The 16,269-nt window shown below is 60.2% G+C and overlaps 2 protein-coding genes and 1 long non-coding RNA gene across 8 annotated transcripts; 1 reads left to right on the top strand and 2 right to left on the bottom strand.

The window, feature by feature from the left end:
- Positions 1–391: 391 nt before the first annotated feature.
- On the top strand, positions 392–5,048 carry LOC123586732. Its single transcript, XR_006706915.1, has 2 exons — positions 392–1,103; positions 4,750–5,048. It is a non-coding gene; the product is annotated as an uncharacterized LOC123586732 (long non-coding RNA).
- Positions 5,049–6,695: 1,647 nt separating this feature from the next.
- On the bottom strand, positions 6,696–7,960 carry LOC123586724 (lens epithelial protein). The gene is made up of 2 exons (XM_045456073.1): positions 7,379–7,960; positions 6,696–7,240 (listed from the first exon to the last, which is right to left on the bottom strand). The coding sequence occupies exon 1, from the start codon at positions 7,691–7,693 to the stop codon at positions 7,430–7,432; it is 264 nt and encodes an 87-aa protein (XP_045312029.1). The 5' UTR covers positions 7,694–7,960; the 3' UTR covers positions 6,696–7,240; positions 7,379–7,429.
- Positions 7,961–8,116: 156 nt separating this feature from the next.
- On the bottom strand, positions 8,117–13,683 carry FLAD1 (flavin adenine dinucleotide synthetase 1). 6 transcript variants are annotated; one of them, XM_045456070.1, is made up of 9 exons: positions 13,517–13,683; positions 12,829–13,022; positions 10,658–11,402; positions 10,427–10,542; positions 9,883–10,030; positions 9,508–9,688; positions 9,239–9,428; positions 8,427–8,500; positions 8,117–8,321 (listed from the first exon to the last, which is right to left on the bottom strand). In XM_045456070.1, the coding sequence occupies exons 2-9, from the start codon at positions 12,907–12,909 to the stop codon at positions 8,186–8,188; spliced, it is 1,671 nt and encodes a 556-aa protein (XP_045312026.1). In that variant the 5' UTR covers positions 12,910–13,022; positions 13,517–13,683; the 3' UTR covers positions 8,117–8,185. The 6 variants fall into 6 exon arrangements, 5 of the variants coding, with proteins under 5 accessions (XP_045312026.1, XP_045312024.1, XP_045312025.1 ...); XM_045456068.1 differs by having other exon boundaries at positions 12,829–13,054; positions 13,517–13,638; XM_045456069.1 differs by lacking the exon at positions 10,427–10,542 and having other exon boundaries at positions 9,508–9,606; positions 13,517–13,680.
- Positions 13,684–16,269: the final 2,586 nt, after the last annotated feature.

Raw genomic sequence — 16,269 nt, 5'->3', positions numbered from 1 at the left:
CCCGAGAGGGGCTATAATCAGGTCAGTGCCCCGGGAGGTAGGGGGAGGGGAGCCACCAGGCCACCAGCTTCAGCTCCTACGCCCCACCCCGCCTCCGAGGGAGCGGGGGAGTGGAGGCTGCGGGCACCCTGCCTCCCTCCCCACGCGTGACGGCGCCCCGCGGGGAGGGAGCGGCGCCCTGGGCAAGCGGCCTCTGCGCTCCAGCCGGTGCCCGCTGCGGCCTTGGCATTGTCAGAGGGGAGGGGCCGGGGCCGCGGCGGGGGAGGGGGGAGGCGGCGCGCTCTCGCTCCTGCACCCCGCCTCCATCCCGCCTGCTCCCTAAGTGGAGAAACTGAGTCTCTGCGAAGGAGGGACCCTCTCGACAGGGACTCGCTCGGAGACCCAGGTGGCGAGGGGAGCCTGGGTGTTTCAGGATGTGTATGTGGGTTCGGGGCGGGGGGGGGGGGCGACAGAATGCGTACTTCAGCGCCCCCACAACTGAGGAAGGTGGCCGGTGGGGACGCTTCCAGCTGGGCCTGCAGCGCTGCGTCCCCCAGAGAGCCCCTCCCACTAGTGTAAAACGGAATCCAGTCCGGCCACGGGAGCCGGGTTCCGCTTCCCGCGGCCGGCCGGGCCGAACCGGGTCGGACTCGCCGCCTCCGCCCCAACCCCCACGCAGGGGGCCTCCCTCCCTTTCCAGCAGGTGGCTCCGCGGGGCACCAGCTCAACCTGTTGGACCACAATGGGCGGCGCCAGGGGGGCCCTGGCCCTCACCCGGGCTGACCCGGGATCCCCGCGCAGGGGGAGGGGCGGAGTCCGGGTCCCGCCCTCCCTCCTCTCCGGCCGTGACTCAGCCTCGGGGCCGCTGCCCTGCGCCCCAGCCAGGGGCGGAAAGTGTGAGGCGCCCCTGAGGGCCCAGGCCAAACCAAACAGCCCCCCACCTCAGACATTATCTCACTGGAGAATTAGGGGGGCTGTAGGAAGGAGGGGGTGGCAGCAGGCTTGGGGCGCTCCCGCTCGCTCGATCCGCTCCGGGTTTTCCTATCCGCCCCGTCCCCCTTGGGCCCCGAGGCGGGTCACTGCTCCGGGTTTTCTTCTCGGCCCCGCCGGACAGATTCTAGTCGGTGAGTGCCCCGGAGTCGGTGGGGTCCAGGCAGGGTTTTTCCCTCCCTTCTCCAGCCGTCCGGGTCGCACCATACTGGGGAAGAGCCGCGCCTGGGGCTGGGGGCAGGACGGCAGGGCCAGAAGGACCCGTGAAACGGAAGGGGGCTGCATGGCCCCAGGGAAGAAGGGCAGGAAAGCGGTTCTGGGAGGGCAGAGCCTGGGCCTCCAGAGGCAGTAGGAGGGCGGGCGCCCTGGCACCAGCCCTTAGGTACAAAGAGACCAAAGGCGCCCAGTGCCTCGGGCCCGCCCCGTCCCCCAACTCTGGGGGTCGCCTCCGGAGCCTTGCTGGACCCAGCCTGAATCTGTGGGCACCCGGAATGCCATTCTCCAGTCTCGACAGCCCCGGAACCTCCTGTTTGTTCCTCAGTGACCCTCCCCACCCCCCAACCACCACCACGTTTCTCTTCTGGTCCATACAGCTTCCTTCCTGGCTCAGAAGTCGGAGGGGGAACCCCGACTTGAAATTCCCGCCTCCCCCTCTAACTCCTGGCCCTCACCGCGCCAAACCACTGAGTTGCGGCAGCCGAGAAACGCTGACTGCTGACTGGGGGCTGCTCCCCTCCCACGAAACTCCCGGCTGGGCCCCAGGGCCCCGCTGCCACCCCCGCCCCGCCGCCAGCGCCGGACTGGCACCGGGAACCCGAGGGCAGGTGTGCGGCCTGCAGGGGACCTCCTGGAGAGACGGGGGCCGGGGCGAGGGGCGGGGGCATCCCAGATCCGCACGTACAGACTTAAATCTCAGGCGACCAGCTAGACCTTAGTTTAGAGGAGAAAGTGGCAGGAGTTAATCCCTCCTCAGGAGGACTGTGTACCTGGGGCTGGGGACAGCGATTCTGAGTGACAGCCAGGTGCCCGGACTGGCTGGGCCACGTGCGCTCAGGGGCAGCTGCGGGAGAGTTAGATGCTTGCCGCGCGTGGAGGGAGAGGGCTTCTGGCGGAAGAAAGGCACGGCTCTGTGTGGGCGGGGTCCTGAATGAGTGGGTCTGGGGGCCTGTTTTGGAAGGGGTGGGGGGCTGAGCTGGGAGCGGAGCGACAGCCTGCGCTGGGCGCCCACCTCTTCCCCGCCCTCCCCCCCTTCCCCGGGCTGCCCCCGCTTCCCTCGAAAAACCCGCCGCCCAGGAAACCGCTGGGGGCGCACAGACCGCAGCCCCCCCGCCCGCCGCCCCCCGGCGCCCCCACCGCGACCGCCCAACCCACCTGAAGGGGCCGTGGCTGCCAGGGTTGCCCCCTCCCGCCGACTCCCCCCACACCTGCGGGCGCACTATTTATAACTCGGCGCCTATTCCGGGCCTCTGGGCGGGAGCCGGCTGCGCCTCAGCGCTAATCGTCTCCGGGATCTCTGCGCCCCCCAGGGCCGGGGGGGATAAATTTAGCCTCAGGAAGCTCGGGGAACATTTTCCAAAACTCCACGTCCCGGAGAAGGCGAAACAGAACCCCTCTGCCCTCAGCCTCCCTCCGGCCAACCGGCAGGCGGCGCAGGTGTCTCGGCTGCTCGTACCCAGCTGGGATCGGGTGGTGGGTGGCGGCCGAGAAGCTGGCACAGGTGAAGGACGGAAGGTCCTGGGGGCGGCGGCCAGAGGGGCGGGAGGACGGCCGGAAGAACGGCCAAAGGCCGGAGTAAAAAGTCTCGGCTGGCAGTGACTGAGAAAGGGGTTGGGGACTTCTGCCTTTCGAAGGGGAAATAACTCCTGTGCAAACGAGATGCAAGTAGGGACGCCGGGGATCGCTGGGGATCGGGAAGATCGTGGTGGCCTTGGGGGTCCACGCCCCGGCGTGGGGGCAGCGACTGCCACACCCCTCTTCCCGCGCGCTTCTGAGCGTTGCTGCGAGAACTCAGGACCCCACCAAGATCTTTACTAAAATAGCCAGATGAGTGCGGGCGGCTCCTCCGACCACTTCGCCAGGACCCCTCTCCTCCACCTGCCTCTCGCACACCATGGAGGGCCTTCTATCGACGTGATCGGCTAGGAATCCTGGGTAGAATCTTCCAGCGCTGCAGCATCTGGGGGTCGCTTCCAGCTTTGCCGAGGCTTCTTCTCGGTTTTACCCCGCCCCTTCCCCTTCCCCTTGTGGCCACTAGAGGGCCCCTGGGCGCCCAGGGGCAAATGAGCTAGCTCTTCCCCAGCCCTCGTATTCTTGGCACTCAGCTCCCCTCTGCCGCCATCCTCCGCCCTCCAATGAGCCCCGAGCGGAGTCTGGACCCTCCAAACGTGAGCTTATCCCAGCTGGGAAGAGGACGTTGCAGGGAAGCGGCCGCATCTTTTTCCCTTGGAGAGCACTGGGGAGGTGTAGGCCGGAACCGGCTCCTGGCCTGTGTGGTCTAGGTGAAAAAGACGTATCTGGGACCCCCAAAGGAGCAGGCGGAGCAAGAGGAAGTCTGGCTGGCCCAGAGGAGACCCGAATATGAGACGAGAAAATCGGGGTTCGCCAGCTGACTACCGCACTGCAGTGTACTGTGGGTTTGGCCTTCAGGGGGTCACGTCACCTCTCTTGGCCTGTTTCTTTCAAGCTAACCTGGGATAGTTGCCCTTGTCCAGCCTACTTTTCAAGCGGGCTTGTGTAAGTGTCCAACTCTGTAGTGTGGCAAGGGTTCTCAGAACGGCATCACGGTTTTTCTTACCCTCCCCGCTCCTCCCCCCATACTTTCCACTCTCAGGGGTCTCTTGAGGGCTGACACTCCTCTTGGGCCACCCGCAGTCTCTCCTCTTCTCCCTCCGTCAACTTCCCGGGCCCTGCCTTCCGACACCTACCGCTTCCCTGGTGGCCTTCGCCAGACATCCCCTCCGCTGTCGAGGGTGCTTGTGCTCAGAACTCTGACTCTAGGATCCAGCCCGAGGCCCTGTCCCTGCTCAGTGGCTCAGTGGGAGTGGGGTCTGAGAAAGGGGAGGGGCGCCTGGGAGGCTCAATCAGTTAAATGTCCCAATTCGGCTCAGGTCATGACCTCAGGGTTCGTGAGTTGGAGCCCCGTGGGGGGGGGGGGGGCTCTGGGCTGACAGCTCGGAGTCTGGATTCTGCTTCCCATTCTTTGTCTCCCTCTCTGTCTGCCCCTCCCCTGCTCACACCTCACAATCTCTCTAAAAGTAAATAAACATGAAAAACAGTTTTTTCCCCTCCTAAATATAAAAGTCAAACATGCTGGGGACGCCAGCATGGCTCAGTGGATTAAGCGTCCGACTTCGGTTCAGGTCCTGATCTCACGAATCACGAGTTCGATATCCGCCTGGGGCTCTGTGCTGACAGCTCGGAGCCTGGAGCCTGCTTTGGATTCTGTGTCTCCTTCTCCCTCTTTGCCCCTCCCCTGCTCATGCTCTCTCTCTATCTCAAAAATAAGTAAACAAACAAACAAAAAAATTAGAAAAAAAAAAAAAGGAAAAGGGAGGCAGAAGGCCAGAGCTCGAGTCAGGGACGGGCCGACCAAGCAGGGTGCAGGCTGTGAGGGGAGGCAGGAGCCCCACACTTGTGTGGAAAAGTGAATTCTGTGTCCTCCACCGCTAACCTCTCTCTGGTTGGATTCAAGCTCTTACCTCTTCCCACTGCTGTGTCCTGGGGTGAGGTGGGCTCTGAAGGGACCCGGTGAGAAGGCTGACCTACCTGCATTTTGTGCAGGCCTGAAGGTCGCCAAGCTACCCGGATAAAGACTACCTTGAGCGGGAATACTATGGAGAACCACGCTGCCGCAGGAAAGAGGGAGCAGGCTCCGTGTGTGCCCCTGCGGAGTCCCTGCCTCGTCGGAGGGGAAAAACCAGGGGGCAGCGCCGTGTGGAGACCATGTTAGCAACTCCGAGAATTCCTCCGGGCTCAGGGTGCCCGGCTGGCTCCGTCCGCAGAGTGCGTGATTCTCAGTCTCGGGGTTGTGAGTTCGAGCCCCGTGTTGGGGCCAGATATTACTGAAAAATAGAAAAACTTAAAAAAAAAAAAAAAAAGAATGTGTATGCGCGCAGGCCAGCCCTTCTCTCCACTGCTCTCGCTATTAAGCCTACCCTGAGCCACTGGCACGTCACGACCTGCCTCACACCCACCCCAGCTCATAGCCCGCATCTTCTTTTTTTTTTTTTTTTTTATTTTTTTTTTTCAACGTTTATTTATTTTTGGGACAGAGAGAGACAGAGCACGAACGGGGGAGGGGCAGAGAGAGAGAGGGAGACACAGAATCAGAAACAGGCTCCAGGCTCTGAGCCATCAGCCCAGAGCCCGACACGGGGCTCGAACTCACAGACCGCGAGATCGTGACCTGGCTGAAGTCGGACGCCCAACCGACTGCGCCACCCAGGCGCCCCATAGCCCGCATCTTCTAATCACAGCTCTGTTCCTATTGTTTTGTTTACGTTTTATTTCCTATCTCTGCCCACTGGAACGGAAGCTCCGTGAGTCCTGGGGCCTGTTTTGCTCACCGTGGTGGTGCCGGGAGCACGAGGATTGGCACACAGCGGGTGCTCCCTAACATTTGTTGCACGAATGAGGGAAGAGGAGGGCGAGGCGCGTGCAGCACTCTCTCCCGAATGCCCTCCCAGGGGCTGCTGAATCTGAGCCACCCCCGCGGGGAGAGTGGTGGGGGGGGGGGGAGGGGGGTCACTTCTCACCAGAGCTGCTGACTCTAGGTATGGGTCACCTTTACCAAGAGAGACAAAACACACCCAGAGGAAAAGGAGTTCACTAACAAGTCTGGGAAAAGCTGGTCCCTGGGGTGAGGAGAGAGTCCCACACACCATCTCCGGGCTTGTGCCCCAGGACGGAAGGGAGGGGGCAACAACTGGCCCCAAGAGGCTCTGTGGTTGTGGGGGGCTGAGTGGGCGTGTCGGGAAGTGTGAGCAAGATGGTGTCAGTGGCTGACGCGTGCCCACCGCTGGGCGTGATTCAGGGGCAGCCTGTGTTTCGGCTGCCGAGGGGAAGAGAGGGAGCGGTGCTCATTCTGGCTGTTTGTGCTTGTGCACGGTGACAAGCCTGAGGCACCTGCGTGGCCACCTGGGTGCCTTTCTCTTGCGGCCTCATGTGTGACCAGGGGGAGCAGGGCCCGACTTCCCGTGAGCTTGGGGCTTGCAAGGGCCCAGGGCTTCTCCCAAGATCCTCAAGGCAGGGAGCTGGCCAGGCCACGTCTTCTATTTGAGTTCCTGGCTTAAGGCGCGGGACCCCACCCAAGCCGGACCCCTCCCTACCCACCGGTTGGGAGGAACCTGGGCTTTCCACCCTCCACCCTCCCCAACCAGTGAGTCGGAAAACCTGGTTTTCCGTGTGGGTTGTATCCAGGACAACCTCCTTCCCTCCCTTGTTTAAAAATGATTTTTTTGTGATGTTTATTTTTGAGAGAGAGAGAGAGAGAGGGGCAGAGTGTGAGTGGGGGAGGGGCAGCAGAATCCAAAACCAGCTCCCAGCTGTTAGCACAGAGCCTGACGAGGGTCTCGCACCCATGAACCCCAAGATCATGACCTGAGTCGGACGCTCAACCGACCAGGCCGCCCCGGCGCCCATCTCCTTCCCTCCCTGGTCTGAACGCTGGCTCTGGCTCCAAGACCCTTTCAGTGCTGAGTTGTTTGGAGTCCCTTTTAGACATTTAGCACGTTTGGCCTCCAGGCCTATTTATTTTATATAGAACATCTATATCCTTATTTTTTGTTTACATCTTATTTCCTGCCTCTGCCCAGCAGAACGTAAGCTCTGTGAGTACAGGGGCCTGTTTTGTTCACTGGTGTGTTCAGAGCACCAGGATTGGCACACAGCAGATCGTATATGCGTATACATACATATATATATGTATATACATATACATTTATGCACACACATGCACGCACACACAGTTTAGTGATCCTTAGCCCATTCCTGGCACTGAGTACAGAAAAGTCAACCATCTAGGCCGGTGAGCTCCCGGTGCGGGTCCCGCGGCAGTCTTATCCGGGTCCCGGCCAGCAGCCAGGCAGCTCCCGTGCACCTGCACCGGAGGTCCAGCAGAGGTGCGGGCGGGAACGGAGGCCGGCACACGGCACAAACTCGAAGCAGCGTCCACACTTCCCCCGTTGTTTGTGGCCCATCGTCGGTCAAGCACAGCTGGCCTGGAGGTGGGGGCCGGGGCGGGGCGGGGGCTCGATGGGGGCTGGGCCCGGCGCTGGAGGAGAGAACAGGAAGCTGGGAGGCGGGCTCTGTCGCAGAAGCTGCGGCCCTGCGCCTGGGTCTGGGACCCTGCCCACCCACCTGAGCGGCGCAGGGGCGGGGGCGGGAGGGCAAGGGGTGGATCCAGGCCCACCTGAGCGGCGCAGGGGCGGGGCGGGGCGGGGGCGGGGGCGGTCCCGGGCCATCAATCCAGCAGTTCCTTGATGCACCAGCAGCAGAGGAGGATGTAGGCAACGTCCTTCAGGGTCTGCTGCAGGCCCTCCCATCCTGTGCCCGTCTTCATGACCGGCACCTGGAACCCAGTGCCCCACGGGGCCCTTCTGAAGGAGAAAGGCAGGGCCTGGGCGAGGGGCTGTGTCCGGGGCTGCATGTGGGCCGCAGCTCTGAGGCGCACAGAGCTGTCTCGCGGGCCTTTTATCAGCAGCGTCCCCACCCCCTCAGACCTCATGACTATGGGGACAAAGGCCCCGGGGTCTAGCACAGGGAAGGTTCTGGGCCCAAGAATGGGCTGAGTCAGCCTCCATGGGCAGGGGTGGAGGCTGGGTTGGGGCAGGGGGGGTGGGCCGGCCACCCCGTCTTCTGTCCTCCGCAGCCAGGCCAGCCCAGCTTCCCTTCTCCCAGCCTGGCTCTCCAAACCTCGGCGTCCTGCCCGGGGTGCCTCTCTGCCAGGGGCTGGCGTGGCTCCTGACCCTGCCCTCCTGCGGGCTCCTGCCGAGTGTTCTGTGTACGTCCCCCCCAGCACGTACCCCCCTGTTGCCCCCCCACCGCCCCTGTTCCTCAGAGGGAGCACTGCCAGCTGGGAGCCGGCAGAGCCCGGCCCACGTCTGCTTCTCCCGTCCCGTCCCCTGGAGCAGGAAGACACAGGCAGAGCAGCAGACACGCAAGAGGCGGTTTATTGACAGGGGACACCCCAGGGCGGCCTCCCTCTGGCTGCTCGGGGTCACGTGCGCGAGTTCCTCTCCTCGTCTTCGTTCTCCAGGAGGTAGGCTGGCCGGTAGGTGGGCTGGCCCCCCGGGCTCAGGCACTTCAGGGCCGGGTTCCTCACGGTGTTCTCGCGGCCCCCCAGCGACGTGTAGCTGGAGCAGGGAGGAGGCAGGCGAGTTCGGGGCAGGCTCTCCCCACCGCAGCGCCCCCACCTCGTCCCCACGCCCACGACACCTGTCCTCTCCCAGCACGCTTACCCTCGGTCATATAGGACACAGTACGGGACAAACAGCTGCCGCAGGAAGTCCCAGATGTCTCTGTAGGTCCAGTCCTGGGGGTCAGAGTGGGGTCACAAAGTCCCCCCTCCCACACTGCGGCCTGCCGCCTGGGCAGGGGCCCGCCTAGAGCTCTTCTGCTTCCCGGGCTCTGAGGGAGGCCTCCTGTGGGATTCTCTGGGATTCTCTGGGATTCTCTGGGATTCTCCGGCACAGCCTGCTGGGTGCGGCCACGCGACGCAAAATGGGAAACCTTTGCCCGCCTCCCTTTGCCCCCAAGCCACCCCCCAGGGACCGGCGTGCTCCAGGACAGACGTGGTTGTGTCCAGGAGTCCACGCAGCCCGCTGCGTCTCCAGCTGGGCCGTCTAACGTGGCCGCGGCTGGAAATGGGGTTAGTGCCTCTGAAGAAGCGAATTCTGAACGGTATTTAATTTTTAAAATTAAGATATAACACACACACCACAGAATTCGTCACACTTTGAGCGCACCACTCAGTGGTTTTGGGTCATTCTTTCTTTCATTTCAGTAGGTTGTAATTTGAGTATCGATAAAAGGCTAGTGGCTGCCATCCTGGGCAGCGCAGACCTAAAGGCAGAAAGCACAAGCCTGCCACTGAATCGGTGCTCCCTAAAGAATGGTCAGAAAGCTGAATGGCCGAGCAGCACAGCCTCCCCTGGGTGATGGGGGTCCCTCACGCGAGCCCCGGGCTCCCACCTCTCCCACGTGGGGGGCCAGGGCGCAATGAGCGACAGGGGTCGGGAGACGGGAGGCGCTACGGCCCCCTCCCCGTTACCAGCAGCGGGTTGACGCGCACGAAGGCAGGCCAGCCAGGGTCCGTGGGGCTGAAGGGGTGGAGGCTGCAGGAGTAGGGGTCGGTGCGGCGGGTGCCCATCAGGACGGCCTCCAGCCGGGGGTGCCGGGCCTGCAGCTCACACAGGGCCTGCTTCATGTGGCCCTCGGCCTCCAGCACCTGCAGGTTATACCTGAGGAGGGGAGGGGCGGGGGTCAGAAGCGGGCTCTGCTGAGCCGCACCCGGAGCCCACGCTTCCAGGCTCTCAGTACCTCTTGATGGTGTCCTGTAGGAACTGCTCCAGCTCGGGGAAGGGGGAGATGTTGCGGATGTACAGGATCTGGAGGGGCTCCTGAGTATCGGGGCGTGTCCTGGGGAGGGGAGGACGCACAGGCTTGGCAGAGCGATGCTCCCCAGAGAGCTCGCACACTGTTCTCTCTGCTCCTGGATGGACTGTGACCTCCCTGTGCTCAGGGCCGGTGGCCTACACGTCCCCCCAGGGCCACCCAGGGCCACCCAGATGTCAGATGCTCAGTCAATGTGGCGGGGGAAGAGCGCGGAGAGGTCACCACGGCTCCCGCCCTCCCAAACCACACCGGCCGCCCTCTCCCTCCTTGCTGCCTTCGCCCCGGGCCGTGGGGGCTCACCTCTGCACGGCCGCGTGGAAGAGGTGCAGGAGGGCCGTGCAGTCCTTGCCTCCATTGAAGCCCACGCAAAGGTGGCTGAGGTCGTACTGAGCCAGGGCGGTCTCAATGGTCTGCAGGGCGCCTGCCACCTTCCCCCCCAGAGGAGACCCTGCAAGGAGACAGACAAGAAGATATGTACACGTGGCCGTCAGAGGGCAGTGGGGGGGGGGGGGGGCACACCGCCCTGGCCTGAAGCCTCTCCAGGCTTCCCAGTGTTCCCAGAGTAAGGGCCGGAGTCCCACATGCCCTTCAGGGTCTGTCCCCACCTGCCATTCAGAACCCTTCACCTCAGTGTCTTCCCTCGGGGGGCCCTGCTCTCCTTCCGTTCCCCTAAACCCCATCCTGTTTGCTCTCGCCCACCTCCCGGTGGGGACCAATCCTCCTCATCGGCCCACATGTCCGACACTCGCCCAGCCGACCGTATTTAACGTACATACGCCCAGGTCAAGGCTGACCTCCCCACCGTGGAGGCCGCTGAGACCGACGTCTCGTGCCCGACGCCTACCTTTCTTGTTACACTGCCGGCCCAGAAGGCCGTGGTGTGTAACACACTGTCCTGTTGAGCTCGGTCCGCAGTACCCAGCACAGTGCTGGCAGGAGCGGGCACCCGGTTGACGTTTACTGGAAGAATGACCGACGGCACCGGAGCTATCCCCCCTCTCTCAGACCCTACATTCCCGAGACCTGGGCCGGGGTGGGGTGGGCACGTGCAGCCCCCACCCCCCCAGGCCCCTACCTGATTCTGCGAGCTGGTAGACAGCCTCCCTGGCCTGCCCCACGGCGTCGGGCACGTAGGGGACCAGCGATCCCGGGGGCAGACGGGCAGTCAGGTAGGCCAGGCACTCCTCCAGCGGCCCTTCTTCCTCCGCGTCCAGCGACAGCTTCACCCGATAGTAGTTGCTGCCCCAGTCGGGGTAGGAGCCCAGGCTGAGCCTGCGCCCAAAGCGGGCCTGCGCCTCAGCCAGCACGGGGGCGATGGAGGCCTCGTCGGCGGCCACGTACAGCTCCCGCAGGTGGAACTGCACCGCCGTGTTGCGGAACAGCCCCTTCAGCCCCTCCAGCACCCTCCGCAGCAGCTCGGGAATGCCTGGGAAGAGGTAGACATTTCGGACGGAGACCAGCGGGAACTTGAAGGGCCGGCCCGTGCGAGGGTCTGTGCCGTAATGCAGGCGGGCGGAGGAGGGCACTACGGACAGCTTCTCGCAGCCCTTCCCTCCGAGGGCTCGGATGGCCGCTTCCAGCTCGGGGTGCGGCTTGAGCTCATCCCCGAAGGCCTGTGCTACCGCCTCAAAGGTCACATCATCGTGAGTGGGGCCGATGCCCCCTGCCGTGAGGACGTGGGTGAAGCGGCTGGAGAAAGAAGTGACCTCTGCCGCGATGGTGGCCACCTCGTCGGGTACGACGGAGACCCGGCACACCTGGACCCCCAGGGAGCGCAGTGTCCGGCAGAGAAAGTAGGTGTTGGTGTCCTGAGTGTGTCCCTGGGAGATGAGATGGGGACGATGAGAGTGTCAGTGCTGCAGGACTCGAGGGCAAAGGGGAAGGGGTGACAGCCGTGTGGGGCATCGTGCTCTTTTGGGGGACGCTGCCTCGTGAGGCTCTAAAGCCGGGACTGGGTACGAGGGTGAGAAAATCCAGCTGAACAGCCGGGGGTCGCATGACCCACCTTGGGCCTCCTTCTCCGTGCTTTGACCTTGACCTCATCTATGCCTGAGGATTCGGTGGCCAATTCTATGTGGACGACCCATCCACTTCCTCCCCAACCCTGACGGTTTCAGCTCCCTGGCTCCGCCTACCTATCGGGCATCTCTGCCGTATTCCTGGCCGTTGTCACTTTGGCCAGTGGCCTCCCCAGACACTGTCCACCGCCAGTGAGGCCCTCCTACCGTCAAGTGTACTGAAATGTCTCCCCATCTGCTCTCTTCTCTTGGTCCCTGCTGCCGCCGGGCAGGTCCTTGGCACCTGTCATCTGGACGTTGTCGAGGCCCCCTGGCCAGGCTCCCGGCCGCCAGCCCCAGCGCTCTGCCCAGTGCCTTCTGACTAACCTTTCTAATGTGTTACTGGGATTGCATCACTCTTGGGCTCAAAAGCCCTGTGTTGTTTCCAAACATATACAGAATAAAGTTCACATTCCTTTGCAGAACATTTGAGGCTGCCTGCGGTGTGCACACGATCTTCCTTTGCAGCCCCTTCTCCTTCGACTTCTCTCCAGAGGGCTTAGCGGACAAGGGTTACTTGGAGTAAGAGGGACTCAGGTTGGAATCCCCCCTCTACCACCTCCTGGCTATGGAACCTTGGACAAGCTAGCTTCTCGGTTTCATAATCTATTAATTGACATTTATAATAAAAGTATTGAACCTCAGGGGATTGTTCTAAGGGTCAGTAAAACCGCACATGTGATCTAGAAGCACGGTCGCGGGCCCTAGTAAGCACTCAAAAAGGAGGGGTCAAGATCACTACCTCAAACCCGATGCCTACCATGACCTTTAACAAGATTTCCCTCGATTGCTCAGAAGAATCCGACGGATTTCTTCCGTCCAGTAGTTTCCTTCTATTTCGCTTACTCACTCTGCCAAGTGCCTTGGGTCATTTTCCAAACAGGCTGGCTGTAACTCTTCAATAACACATGCACCTGTACCCCCTTCACAAGTCGGACTCCCCGTCATTTCTGTGAAGCCCCTCCTACTCCTATCAAGTTGCTGGACAAACTGAAGCCACCTTGCTACAAGTTTTCAACAGAGTGATGGAAAGCACAAGGGTCACTTTCCCTCTAACACGCTGGGCTCACTCCACGACTCCAGGGCAGCAAGGGGGCTCCCGCCCTGGCCTGCCTTCCCTCAACAGATCGTGCAGCAGGATCTTAAGGACAGGAGCACGCCACACACCCCCCTTCTGTCCCAGACACACCTTGAGGATCTCATCTCCAACGATGATGATGCCCGCCGTCACGCTGCGCCCTGAGGGAGGTTCAGAGGCCCTAGATGCCATGGTCCTGCCTTCTCTGCCCCTCCGCAAGGCCCTCCAGTAGCCACCCAGGGCCCCAAATAGGGGTCGAAAGCACGGGAGTCGCGCCAGGTCTACAGGGCACTGGGGGCCATAGCCTGGGAACAGGGGGGTCCGGGGTCAAGGGAGCCTGGAGGAGCCAGAAAGGACATTGGGGGAGAGCAGGAGTGCATGTTCTTTTCTCCTTAGAGGGAGACCTCGCCGGGCCCTTGACAAGCGACTCCTTTATCCCTGCCTTCAACGGACGTGTTCTCACCCCATCCCAGCCTCTTCACAAGCTTGGCTCTGGTCTCCTTAAAGCGTCCTGCTCTCCCGAGCACCTACCACTTTACGTAGGTCTCCCGCGCACCGAGCTCGGCGCCCCCTGGCCGGCGACAGCCCGGCAGCCTGCACCTTTAAATCTCTCTCCTCTTTGGGGACCGGTCCCTTTAAGCGTCTCGACACCCCCCCACCCCCCGCCTTAAACGCGGCCCCTCCCTCCGCCGCGGGCCGAGCTCAGGCGCCGGGCCCGCCGGGGCCCGCACCCTTTCTGGCCTGCAGTCCCCGTCCCCGCCACCCCGCCCCCGCCCGCCCAGCTGCCCCGGGTCCCCACCTGCCTTCCCGGCCGGCGCCCTCCGCTCCCGCACGGCCCCGGGCGGCTTCCGCACGCAGCGTCCCGCCTTGGATCGCGCCTGCCACGTCAGTTGGCCATCTCGGCTGTCGCTCAGACTGCCTCCAAGGGCCCACGGGTGCTGGCGGCCGTCGCTCGCCAGCCCCAGCCCGGGGGCGGGAGCAGCGCGGGGTTGTTATGGGCGACAAGCACGTGGTCACCCTCACCCGGAACTGCGGGGGCGGGGCCGACGGGGGGCGGGGGGGACCTCGGCTGCTGCTCCTGGTGCTGGCGGGAAAGGGAGGTGTGCTTCTAACCTCGGTCCCGTTTTCGGGTTCTTGTGTGCAGTGCTAGCGGTCTTTAACCCCGACTCGAATTCTAGGCAAAGGGGATTTATCTTGGAGCGCGTGGCCCTTCGAGGGACACCAAGTATCAGCATTGGCCGTGAAGGAGGGAGAGCTTGGAGAAGACTTTTTAATGCGTGGAACTTTCATTTATTTTTTTCTTTTTAAATGTTTATTTCTTTTTTTAAGTCCTTCCCTGTCAGCAATTATTTTTTTTATTAATTCATTTATTGTGTAATTTACATCCAAGTTAGCATATAGCGCAACAGTGATTTCAGGAGATTCCTTAGTGCCCCTTGCCCATTTAGCCCACACCCCTCCCACCACCCCTCCAGTAACCCTGTTTGTTCTCCGTATTTAAGGGTCTTTTATGTTTTGTCCCTCTCCCTGTTTTTATATTATTTTTGCTTCCCTTCCCTTTTGTTCATCTGTTTTGTCTGTTAAAGTCCTCATATGGGTGAAGTCATATAATTTTTGTCTTTCTCTAATTTCGCTCAGCATCATACCCTCCAGTTCCATCCACGTAGCTGCAAATGGCAAGATTTCGTTCTTTTTGATTGCCGAGTGATACTCCGTTGAATATACGTACCACATCTCCTTTACCCATTCATCCATCGATGGACATTTGGGCTCCTTCCATCCTTTGGCTGTTGTCGATAGCGCTGCTGTAAACATGGGGGTGCGTGTGTCCCTTCGAAACAGCCCACCTGTATCCCTTGGATAAATACCTGGAAGTGCGATTGCTGGGTGGTAGGGGAGTTCTACTTTTAATTTTTTCAGGAACCTCCACACTGTTCTCCAGAACGGCTGCACCAGTTTGCATTCCCACCAGCAGTCCGCACCCTCAACAACATCTGTTGTTGCCCGAGTTAATGTTAGCCATTCTGACAGGTGTGAGGTAGCATCCCATTGTGGCTTTGATTTGTGTTTCCCTGATGATGAGTGATGTTGAGCATTTTTTCATGTGTCGGTTGGCCATCTGGGTGTCTTCTTTGGAAAAGTATCTATTCATATCTTTTGCACATTTCTTCACTGGATTATTTATTTTTTGGGTGTTGAGTTTGACAAGTTCTTTCTAGATTTTGGATACTAACCCTTTATCTGCTATGCCGTTTGCAGATATCTTCTCCCATTCTGTCGGTTGCCTTTTAGTTTTGCTGATTGTTTCCTTCGCCGTGCAGAAGCTTTTTACTTTGATGAGGTCCCAATAGTTCATGTTTGCTTTTGTTTCCCTTGCCTCTGGAGACACTTGAGTAAGAAGTTGCGATGGCCAAGATCAAAGAGGTTTTTGCCTGCTTTCTCCTTGAGGCTTTTGATGGCTTCCTGTTTTACATTGAGGTCTTTCATTCATTTTGAGTTTGTTTTTGTGTCTGGTGTAAGAAAGTGGTCTGGGTTCATTCTTCTGCATGTTGCTGTCCAGTTTTCCCAGTACGACTTGCTGAAGAGACTGTCTTTATTCCATTGGATATTCTTCCCTGCTTTGTCAAAGATTATTTGGCCGTATGTTTGTGGGTCCATTTCTAGGTTCTCTATTCTGTTCCATTGATCTGAGTGTCTGTTTTTGTGCCAAAAAATGTGTATTTTTGAGACAGAGCGAGAGCTCACGCAGTGGAGGGGCAGAGAGAGAGGGAGACACAGAACCCGAAGCAGGCTCCAGGCTCTGAGCTGTCAGCACAGAGCCCGATGCAGGGCTTAAACTCAGGAACCGTAAGATCATGACCTGAGCTGAAGTCGGAGGCTTAACCACTGAGCAATCTAGGCATCCCAGCTTTCATTTATTTCTGTTATAAACGGTAAAGCTATGTACTTACCCTCTTGACAAGAAAAAGCCTAACTCCCCCCGCCCCCACACGCCCGCCGCCCCGTCCAGATGGTGCTTAATTTGAACATCACCTTTGCCAATTTGGGTCTTCTAGGTACCAGTGAGGGCAGGGACTAGGGGATGCCACGTGTTCGCTTTCGATTCTTACATCATCCTAGCTTACTCTCATTTCAGTTGCCTTTGATCCAAAAGTGTTTCTTAAATTTTAATGTTTGACCATCTGGGACCCTCCTTTTAAAAATTTGTTTTAATTTTTTAAAATAATCTCTATGCCCAACATGGGACTTGAACTGACGACCAGGAGAGAGTTAGTTGCATGCTGTATGGACTGCACTAGCCAGACTCCCCATCTGGGACTTTAATATGCTGATTAAGTCTCCCCCATTCAGGAGGTTTGGGTGGGAGCTTGAGATCTGCATTTAACAAGCTCTCCTGTCATGCTGACGCTGCTGGTACCTGGACTGTTTTCTGTAGTAAACACATAAAATTCATGCATCACTGGGAGGACAGCCGAACCACACCCACCCTCATTTTACTCTCCTAAAGCCCCAGATAGATGATACCCATTGTACAGATGGGCAACAGGCTAA

This window comes from Leopardus geoffroyi, chromosome C3 (genome assembly GCF_018350155.1).
Source record: "Leopardus geoffroyi isolate Oge1 chromosome C3, O.geoffroyi_Oge1_pat1.0, whole genome shotgun sequence".
Lineage (NCBI taxonomy): Eukaryota > Metazoa > Chordata > Mammalia > Carnivora > Felidae > Leopardus > Leopardus geoffroyi.
The sequence above is the reverse complement of the archived record's forward strand: the minus strand, read 5'-3'. Positions and strand labels throughout refer to the sequence as shown.